An 11476-nucleotide genomic window follows, 5' to 3' on the forward strand; every position below is an offset into this window, starting at 1 on the left:
GGGTACTCATAAGTTGGTAACCCATCTGTTACCCCTCATGCAGTACACCGGTAAACAGACTATAGCTCTAACTGTATCGTAACTGTCGCCTGACCAAGGCTAAGTTCCGACATGCCAACACGTCCGAAGACAACAAAAACGTTTTAACATAACTCAAGTTTAAACCACGTACAAAACAATCCTCACATGTTATTGTACAAAACCAAGTGACATGCTCAAATAAAATAAATATCAATGCTATAAATGAACTTATTTGAAAACGGGAATATGACAGTATATAATATAGCAACCCATATATATGTATCGATATTACCAATTATACACATACACAACCCACTATATCATATACATATCATAGTTCAATCTTTTAAAATATGTGTAATTATGAATCTCCGCTAAGGGTAGATTCGTCACTGTGAGATTTTACTCACCTTATTTTTCCTGAGCGTAAATTCCACAATTTCGAAAGTGAAACCTTTACTTATCGCGTCGATCACCTAGGTTCGATAAGAAGTGATTAGAAACGTTACGTAAACCTCAAATGCCGAAACAGTACTAATGTTTTACTGTTCAGCAATTTTCGGTTTTTACGAAATTACTGTTTACGTAAATACTATTCATGTATTAATGTTCATGTACGTATTGTTTACGTTTTACTTCTCATGTACGTACTGTTTATGTATTATTTCTCATGTACGTACTGTATACGTATTACTAATCTAATAAATACTGATCATTGATTTACCTTTCAGAAATTACTTTTACAATTACTGTACGTAAATTATATTTATATCTACTGTACGTAAATTACTTTACATTTACTGTATGTAAATTACTTTTTACATTTATCGTACAGAAATCAATTTTTACACAAAAAAATTACAGTTTGGAAAATCATTGTTCACGAGCCGCCGCATGTGGCGGCGCGTGGCACTCATGCGCTTCCCCCCAGTAGCAGCGCGTGGAGCTCACGCCCGCTCAAACCGGCACGCGTGGCTTGCCTACCGCTACCCAAAACCATTTCTCCCTTCCTACTCTACCCTTCTACGGCTTAAGGCCGCCTCCTCACCTTTCCTCACGCGTTGCCTAAGGTGGCGGTACGACTCTCCCCTCCTCCTCCTCTAATTCTCCCCAAATCACCACTAATTCACAAGCAATCAATCTCAATAATCACAATACACAAACCCTTACCTAAATCAAGCCTTGAAACCACCGGAATGTCGCCGGAGAAGCTTGAACTAGGAGGCGGTCGAGATCGAGCAGGGGGTGAGGAGGCGACGCGATTCGAGCTCTGATCGCCTCGTAGGTGGCACCAGGGATGAGGAACGGTGGAGACGTGCTAGCCTCGTGCACTGGCGTCGCCAGAGGAGAAGCTTGGACGGCGACAATTTCTGCATAATCTTCGTGTCGCCGGTTGAGCTCTGATGCGGCGTAGGGCGGCGTGTCGAGGTCAGGGTTTGCTGTTGAGGGCCGCGCGGTGCCTTAGAGGCAGGCGGTGAGGGCCACAGAGGCCGGGGCGTGGGGATCACCGGAGGCGATGGAGAAAGAGAGAGGTTCGGGGTGAGAGAGGGGGGACGGTTGCGGGGTGAGAGAGAGAATGAGAGTTTCCGAAATTGGAAACCCTAGTTCCTAAATTTTCCTTTTTATACCCTTTTCTAAAATCGGAAACCAACTTCCATCGTTAATAACTTTCACGTACGATGTCCGATTGGAACGTGTGACATGTCCATGAAATCGTATCGACGAGCTCTACAACTTTCATGAAGGAAGTTTTTGAAAACGAGCAACGGAGTAAAAGTCGACTCCCGTGTCGCGGACAACGTAACGTTTTTCAAATTTAGATTTCCGAAGACGGTTCTGTTTTCAAACCGACAACGTCGCAAAGCGAAAAATGTGATTTATCAAAATTACCAAATTTATAAAATTCAACGAATTCATACAAATTGAACCCGAAAAATCGGTTTATTACAAAAGTCACAGTAGCATTTTAATTAATCAATGATTACTGATATAGAATCAATATATGAAACAAACCAAACATAACATCTCATCCAAAGTTGCGGTATACACTCAATAAACCGAACAAAACAAACCAAGCAAGATAAATACAATCTATGAGAAATGAAACAGATGAATGTATATTCACTCTCAATAGATAGTTAGATGCATATACCAGGCATCTGTGTTAAACATATATTAAATTTGCAGGTGGTTACTACTGAGGAGAAATAATTTTTCTGGGTTGAGACCTGCAACAATGACCATACTAAATAATATGAACAAAATAACTAACAACCATAGCTTCTGCTTCATAGCTTTTGTTTCAAGCAATAAAATAACAAAGATAGCTTCTGTTTCATCATCAACAAATCAAACAGAAGCATCAACATCAGCAAAACAATTTGCAAACAATAAGACTAGAATTGATATATAAGAATGAGATGCAGCACAGATGCACAATACAAACATGTGAATTAATTAGTGGTAAGGTTCTGAGGTCTTCATGTTATAAAGAAAAGTGTTATATTGCATATATAATTTAATAGGCTGAATTATAAATAATTATAAATCAGAAACGAAGAACACGAAAAGAAATTCAACCAAAATACCGAACGATTGATAATGGAAGAACTAGTCGAGACGTGTGTGATACCACATTGTCCTTAAGACGTTTACGCCTCCTCTATCGGTGCAAGGATACTTGGCGCTTGTTTCCCAGGATATAACGACTAAACGATTCTAGGAAGTTGCACTACTAACTAGAACCCTCAACGAACTCGAAAGGTACCTCTTTCTATCACCAGAGAAAAGCTAAGAATTTTGAGAGTGGGTGAGGATTGTGTTTCGAATGGGATGATTTTACAATGAAAGGATGGTGGCTATTTATTCTGTGAGGATTTGCAATCAGTAATTAATAAGATGGCTGTTATAGAAATCAAAAGATCATAACATATATGAGTTACATATGTTATAAATATTGATTTCAATTCTGTTATAATTCTCCATAACACATAATAACTCAGTTGTTACACAAAGGAAGAATTTGAAAAGTCAAAACCGAATTTTCGGAAATGCAAAAAGAATCTGCGTTCCGACCCTCAATTCGGTGTTGCATTCGTGTTCGCAGGTCGCACGGGCATACACGAGTTTCCCTTGTGACCTAGGATTTGCACCCTATGCGCGTGCGCGAAAGGGTATAAGAGAGCTTACACACTTTACAATCCATACACAATGGATTCTATATAAAGTCTTTTCAACACTTCTCTTTTTCAATGTGGGACAAATACATTTCCCTCATTCTAAGTAGCCATCTTTGAGTGACAATTTCTTATTCACCCACAAACCAAATTACACAAACATATGATCTTGTATCCCTCATTATAGAGAACTCAAATCTATGTTCATCTTTGATTAATTATAAATTTAATTTAATTTAATTAATCAATTAAAATTTGGTTTTAAATGATTTTTCCAACCATTTTCCAACAATTCATACCATATGTTACAATATTTCTCCAAAAGCCTCCTGACGTTTGAAGAAAACTTTCATCCCATCCACCAGATACCCAGAAACGTACCGCATCACACTTAAATAGGCAAAATCTTCCTTGATCTTTAATCAGTCACTTCACCAGATGATTTCCAAGAAGTGAAGCAGAATGCAGTTTCCCCATTGCAAAACATGGTCCTCTTGTGTAAGCCAAACTAAGGTAAAGCATTTCAGGATTGAGATCTCTCCTGCATTTTGGCTCTAACAAAAAATACTCCCGCCACAAGACCTACAAATTTCAAATTTCATTGGTAACGCTACATATTTAAAGTTGTAATTGCATGGTCATCCAAAAGCTAATCAAACTCTTCAGCAAGTTTGAGAGAAATAACTTACCAAAGAATCTGCTTGCAGAGTTCTCTAAACTGGTCGGGACCTTGAAAAGTACAATACCAGCAACCGATAGAGGGATCTTATTTAGGGAACCTACAAGGCTGCAGATATTTACCAGCGGTCAGAGTTGTCCAGTCTACATAGATCATTAACACCACAAAATTTTTGACAATATTAACATGCCAAACCTTCATTTCAACACATAAATATCAAATTCTTCCTACATACACTATAACAAAATCTCATATCTACTATAAAAAAATAGCAAATTAGCAATTAGAAAACTTGCAACAACTATCATAAGTTTCGAATCAATAAATTACAAAGAAGAATCCATATAGAATATAACACAATGAAGTGAATGAACTGAAGAGAAAAGCTCATAACTTTGCTGAGAAAATAGACTAAGAGAGATATGAGTTTGGATTGGGCAGACGAAATGGGATTAGGGTTTTACCTGGAGGAGAATTCTGCCATTGGGAGTGAGTGAAAGCTTCAACCTTTGGCTTCGGCGCACAGGTGCGATGTTGGCGTCGGGTAGAGAGACTGTGAGGGTGTGATGCAGCGAGAGTAGAGAGACTTCGAAGTCCGGTGGCACAGAGATGATGCGGCGTCAGGTAGCAGATCGAGGTGCTAGCGTTGGGGACAAATCTGGGTTCGGGCGTTCGGCGGCTTCGGGGAGTAGAGCTCGGCGGCGTCAAGTTCGGTTTCAGTTCGGTTTCGGGGATACGGGGACTGAGAAAATGAGTGGAGAGCTGGGGACGGAGAGGACAAAGATCTGAGACAGGGATTGAGAGAATGGGAGTGGAGTTGTGGAGAGCTGAAGACGGAGAGGACTGAGATATGAAATGGGGAATGAGGGCTGCGACGAGTTAAAGTCGAGGATTGAGGTATGTGCCACAGAGCCAGCGTAGGGTTTTTTTGGGTGATATATGTATATACTACATAAAACGACGCCGTATTCATTTATTTCAATTCAGTTCAATCAGTTCGGTTCGGTTTGGGGGTTGAACTGAAAACCGAACCGAATCAGTTCGGTTTTTTCGGTTTTTTTGTTGATTCAATTTTTTTCAGTTTTCAGTCCGGTTTTTTTGACTCAGTTCTCGGTTTTTTTGTTCGGAAGTACCAACCCTATTGTAACTCACCAATTTATGGACACCAATTTGAGAACGTTGTTTGAGGACGTTGTATCTACGTCGAGGTTTAGAATGACTTTGGTCAAATAGTCTCGTTTCTGATCAGGTGTGTATGTTACTAACTCGCTAACAAAATGGCGATGGCTTGTGTGTGTTAGCTTGTTAGTTGTTACCGTACCCTTCCGCTTCGGGGACAAACCCCAGGTTTGTGGTTCATAGAAGTAGATTCATTTAAGCCTATTTCACAATGACAATAGGATTCGATTAAAGTTTCAAGGAAATGCAGGTAAAATACCGCCAGGATAGGAGTATCGCAACTCAACTCGAAATCGGCTTGCAATATACAGTGCGGCATTGCTCATGATATACAATGTATGATGAGATTTGAAGCAACTAAAGGCATTTAGAACTTGAGAGTTGAGATCATATTGCTCAATAAAGGATAGAGTGAATACTGGCACAAAGGAAATCACACTTTCAGGAGCTGCAAGAAATTTTCCATGAATAGATTCAGGAGAGTGAAGTATTCCATGCAGATATACGTTGGAAGACATCTCAAAATTTAGCTGAATTTAATGCGTTTATCGATAGAAGGCCACACATAATCCAACCCTAGGTATGTGAAGGCATAACGAAATCCATACATGAATGTTCTTCCCCGAACCGAAAAATTCTACTATCATGAATCTTCACAATGCCTAATTTTTCTTCTACGACTCCACATCAGTCACTGATATATGCTCTAGTTACGCAACAGTTGTGCTTCAATCATTCCTGCCACTGCTACCTGCAGATGGTTTTTTGCTGCCGTATTTCTGTCAAAGACAAATAACCAGATACTTAATCTTAAAACTCAAAAGTAACCGACCAATGTGCGAAAATAGTAACCGAAATAACAACACATGGTGCTTCTAGAAATGATTTGGTGACACAAGCAAACATTTTGAGAAGTATTAGAAGTTTACCTGCTTCCCAAGGTTGAATGGAACATACTTGTACTTGATCATGTGTGCAATTTGGCGCCTCATTGTCAGGACAAAAAGAACAATCCAGTAACAGAGTAGTATTGGCCAAAAGACAGGCACATCAAATGCAGAGAAGAAGGTCATGACAAAACCAATGCAGAAAGCCTTTGTGAAGGAGTACCTGAACAATGAAAGCAGTATGAATAACAGGAGAGGTAAAAACATATAATCAGAGGAACTGTGAAAGTAAGGTGATTTTGCAGAAGTGTTTCTCCCTATGTAGCACGGACACCGACACGGACACGGCGCGACACCGCAACCGACAAATTAAAAAAATTTAGATCCCGACATGGCAATTTATATATAATTTAATATATTTATATATAACACATAAAATAATGTCAAATTAAAATTCTAAGATCATTCCATTGCATAACAATTCAAAAGAAATAAATATAAGAAAAGAAGAAAGGGAAAACGATGGGGATAAAACAAAATTTGGGTTTTTTTGTTTAGTTTTCGTTTTTCTAGTTTTTTTTATCTAAAATGATGATTGCCATGTTGGAATTATGATGTGGCGTGTCGGTTAAAGTGTTAGGAAGTGTTGGAAAAATCAATATTACTGACACGCCACTTGGCGTGTCGGACACGGTGTCGGGAAGTGTCGGACACTTCAACACGTCAACCTTAGAAGTGTCGGTGCTACATAGGTTTCTCCTTATTCAATTAAATATTCGCCATGATCACATGTTTTTAGTAACCAGTAATCAGGAGAACATTGAGATGTCGGAAAGATCCTGGAAGGGAGCAACAATTTAGGAGGCTATTAAGCATATCTTAGCTAAATGCAGACAAACTCCATCAATGATAGAACACTAAATTACATTGCAGCAGATGCTAACAGAATGTCTAATAGGTGTTTATGGCTGCAAGTATCACAACTAATATCCACCAGGGCCATCGACATGTAAAAACAAACAATGATAAAGACAAATAAACAGCTCAAGCTTGCCAAAGGCAGTTGGGCCTGGCTTGAACAAGTTTATCAAAGTTATAAGTAGGCATTAGAAATTTTAAACATTATAGTTCCTTGTCACTCCAGTCTCCACTTGGTATTTCTATTTCCATAATTATAATTTTTTTGCATAAACATCACAAAGTAACAGATGCTAGCTTAAGAACAAACAGATTTGAGAAGGCCCAAGTCTAAAGGTACTGAAAACTTATAAAATACATGAAAGAGGCTCAATTAGTTTAGTTTCTTTCCATAGAAACTAAGAGGTGAAGGAAGGTAGTTCCTACGATCATATGTTCAAATCCTAGTAAGGGGAAGAGGGTCATCTTCCTAACTGCAAGTGCGGCTACTGTAAACAAGAAGAACAAAAGTTGGCAAAAAAGAAAAATAAGAAATTCTTCTTGAAAGGTGACTTCTTTGTCCCTCAATTGTAGAACTTTTCATTTTGCTCCATAGAGTCTACAAGGCACATTCCAATACTATCCAAAATAAACACTAGAAATCAAAAGAAGAAGGTGCCAAATACCCAAAAAAAGTGCTCCAACACATGTACAAGGTACAGAAAACTCTCCACTTTCTCTTGCGCCTTCTAGCATATGATACTTTTTGAAACGTACATAGCTACCAAGATCCACCATGAGACATTATCAGAGATCAGAAATGTTGTCCGTACAAAAATGTTATGTTAGTAGGTAGGAGCCACCCAAATAGCACCTTCCCAATCATGGGTCCTACACAGCCATTCAATCCCTTCCTTGTCACCATTCATCACCTCCGCAAACAATTAGTTTTTCTCCTACTTGTAGTTCCTAACTACCAGTGTCAAACAAATTAAAAATGTTTCAAGCACCTCTGCCTGCAAGGCCAGATAATCAATAACCACCCGTTCACTTTTTTTTGACAAAGCAAGTGGCACAAAGAAGGAAAGCCAAATACGTTTGAAGAAAACAACCAATCAGACCAAAACTTCAGCCTAGTAACTAAACCAACCCTGAACCTTACACCCTTCCAAATGGGATCCAACCACTCATTCTGGATTCCCAGTCCCATGCCATGAGACACGTTAAGCTCAACCATGCAATACTTCCACAGCATTACATCCGTTGATATTCTCATTTCCTCCACCATAAACTTTAAAAACTTTATTTTTCTTTTTTTCTAAAGCTTGATACACCTTGACGACCAAGCTCATTCGGAAGGCAGACTCTACTTTAACTCTTCACCATCCTTGACAAAAACTTTATAGACACTTCACCATTGATTGTTAAACCTTTAACTTCACACAAGCTAGACCTTACATATCATTTATGAGGGATGTAGGGACAAATGACAGGTAGATGTGGCAAGAGGAAAGAAGACCAACAATTCAAAGAACTGTGAGATAAAATGATAAAACTGAACCAAAATAGAAAAAAAGAAATAGAAAATCCTATTTAAAACTTCAAACAGGAGAAAGGAATGAAGCCACAGAACCAAATAATAGATAAAAGAATGTATGGCCCTTGATAAAGCAATGAAATGATCTTCCTACTTTTCTATTTTTCAAAACCAATCAAACACTAATGCTCTAAAAGATCTTATAAGATGAAAGAAACGTAGTCAAATGCAATGGCGTGGGAAATCCTAGAACATGAAGAATATACCTGGCAACTTGGCTTGACTACAGTTTTTATGCCTAACATACTAAATTAGATACCCATATCCATCTCCATTCTTTACCATGTTATAAGCGAGTATTGCAGTATTTTCCCCTTAACCTATCAACATTTGAAAAGCGTTTTATCTCTAAATATTCCATCTACCAACTTTCTGCGGACAAACAAGAACATAAGAGATGGAAGACGTTAGTATTACCATAACGAGACCAAATATGAGAACCTATAATCTGTAGAATACGACAACAAAATAATAACTCAAAGTACTGTGAAAGTGCAAACATGTAGTTACCAGAACTTGAACTCAGGAAGTCGGCGAATGAAAGGCTTGAACTCATCAGAACCCTTTGTCGGAAGCAACGGCCCATCCGAACCTGCTCCCATCTCCGGATCAGCCAATGGAGACAAAAATCCAATCAGAAGATTCAGAACGTAAATCCCGAGACCATATGAAACAATGTAGAACCCCTGAAGATAGTAAACCCGCATGGCGTAAATCACCACAAGAGCAAAAGTCCCAATCCATCTGTAGACCGAAAGCGGAGTCGTCTTGTCCAGGTAGTACTGATAGAGCCTCGACACATCATATATCCACTTGTTCACAGGCGACGCCGCCGAGGCGCTTTCGGCCCCAACTCCCTCCATTCAGATCTTCAAGCTTCACAATCTGCACATAATCAAAAATCGAATCAAACACAAACAAATCTCCCACATTAACACAAGCATCAAACATTTCCACATACAGAAACAATTCAAACAAGGGCATTTCGGTAAATTTAACATGAATCAAAGCTATCACAAAAGCTAGGGTTTCGCAGAAAAGAACAATCCCTCAACAAAAACACAGATCCAGAATCGGCAGCTCTCAAATACAAAATCCAAGCACATTAAGATGGCATGAAAACGGTTCAATAAATTTATGGAGCGTTTCTGATAAACGAGCAATTCAGACAGAGAGACGAAGTCTAGAACATTCCCAGATCCAAAATCAAGAGGAGAGAATGAGGAAGGAGGGAGGAGGAAGGAAGCTGACCTGAGACGACTGCAAAGCTGAAGAGAGCGACGGGGAAATATCCGATCAGAGGGGGAGGTGCTGAGGGAGACCGAAAGCGTGAAGATCTGTGTGGCTTTTCTTCTTTTAAATTTTTTATTTTTCTGGGTTTACTATTTTATATGAGTGGGACAGGAGACCCGACCCGTATGAATAGCTGCTGTAGATTTATCTGGACCCGGTTAAAAAGGGACGATGATCATGAGTCATGACGAGTTTACGACAGTTAAAATAACTTTGGACCCATAATTATCCAAATTCAACCTTTTTTCCATCTCATTCCCCCTACAACTCCCTACAAGTGATCACAAACTTCGTACCACTCAAAACAATAAAAGATATTTACGTATTGGACAGCGATGTGCAGCAATTATTATTATTAATTAGTACCAAATTCAATTTTATATTATAAAAAAATTACAACTTATTTTTTAATTATAAAAATGTCATTTCTATTTTAAAAAAATTATAAAAAAATGTCAAGTTATATGATACAAAATTATAAAAATGTCATATTTTACCTTTGTTCATTACTATTTTACCTTTTTTTTACAGTCGTAACTTTTCTGTCCGGCGACAAATTTGAGTGTGATTAGCACCATTAGAAATATATTCTCCTCTCTTTCATTTAATATCATACTCACTCCAAACCGACCACCATACAAAGCACAGTAACCCTCGTAAGGAGTTGCCGACATCCATGGTGGTGCTCCAAGTTATTCCAACGAAACCGGAGCTCAAGGCTCTTTAATTGTAGTTATTCACTTTATTCTGAGCATACTCATACCAATCTCCTTCAAATTTTAACATAATTTCACAGATTTAGTATTCACTTGTCACCCTGTGAATACTGTCACACTAGGTGTCACACTTGTAGCTACAGTGTTGTCACACCACATGTTACACTTGTAGTCATATTGCATGTCACACTAGCAGTCACAGTGATAGATACAATATTGACATTGTGACTGTCATTGTATGTGGTAGTGTGACAATATTTGTGACTGTTTTATGTGACTGTTGAGACAAGAAGAAAATGTGAATAAAAAATATATTAGAATAAATAGAAATAACAAACATTTGTCTCTTGTTATATGATCTTGAATGTCTCAAATAAACAAATACATTCCAAATATTGACATTTATGTTGTCACATCAGTAGCCACATTAGGAGTCACACAAGGTGTCACACTAGTAGGCACAACAATAGCCACACTAAAGGTCACACTTATAATCACATCATTAGATGTCACATTAAGAGTTACACTACTTCTGTGACTAGTGTGACTAGAAAACTAATCAGCTACACTACATGTCACACTACCAGTCACACTAACATTAATATATGACAAGTAATGTGACAACAATGCGATAGAAAAAGAAAAAAAATTGATGTGGGCACCCACAAACTGCTCTAGGCACCCACATATCCATTATCTTCTCCGATGAGTCCAATCTAGCACCAGCCATGCATAAGCCTCCCTCGTTCCAAGCTCTCCTCGGCGTCATCCCCGCAACTCCCATCACCCCCATAGCTCTAATCGTCTCCGCACCTCATCTCCGTGTCTCGAAGGTCGTACTTGTGCCTCTCACGCTATACTTGTGCCTCCAACATGGTCCAGTACTATGTCTCCAATGTGGTCTAGTACCCACGCCTCTAACGTCATCCCCGCACCTTGAGAGAGAGAAGTAGAGGGATGCAGTTTTGAAATTGCAAATCCGGTTCTAGAGAGAGGATAAAAAAATTAGCTGCAATGGCATTTCATAAATT

At 38.7% G+C, this 11476-nt stretch overlaps 1 protein-coding gene and 1 long non-coding RNA gene across 3 annotated transcripts; both read right to left on the minus strand.

The window, feature by feature from the left end:
• Positions 1-1773: 1773 nt before the first annotated feature.
• Positions 1774-4774, minus strand: LOC126783764 (uncharacterized). 2 transcript variants are annotated; one of them, XR_007670894.1, is made up of 4 exons: positions 4341-4774; positions 3887-3984; positions 3497-3779; positions 1774-2249 (listed from the first exon to the last, which is right to left on the minus strand). It is a non-coding gene; the product is annotated as an uncharacterized LOC126783764 (long non-coding RNA). The 2 variants fall into 2 exon arrangements; XR_007670893.1 differs by lacking the exon at positions 1774-2249 and having other exon boundaries at positions 3333-3779.
• A 730-nt stretch (positions 4775-5504) lies between these two features.
• LOC126783289 (protein RER1A-like) lies at positions 5505-9803 on the minus strand. Its single transcript, XM_050508733.1, has 4 exons — positions 9688-9803; positions 8947-9321; positions 5985-6165; positions 5505-5834 (listed from the first exon to the last, which is right to left on the minus strand). The coding sequence occupies exons 2-4, from the start codon at positions 9297-9299 to the stop codon at positions 5784-5786; spliced, it is 585 nt and encodes a 194-aa protein (XP_050364690.1). The 5' UTR covers positions 9300-9321; positions 9688-9803; the 3' UTR covers positions 5505-5783.
• Between the last annotated feature and the right edge of the window lie 1673 nt (positions 9804-11476).

Source organism: Argentina anserina, chromosome 2, assembly GCF_933775445.1.
Source record: "Argentina anserina chromosome 2, drPotAnse1.1, whole genome shotgun sequence".
Taxonomy (NCBI): Eukaryota; Viridiplantae; Streptophyta; class Magnoliopsida; order Rosales; family Rosaceae; genus Argentina; species Argentina anserina.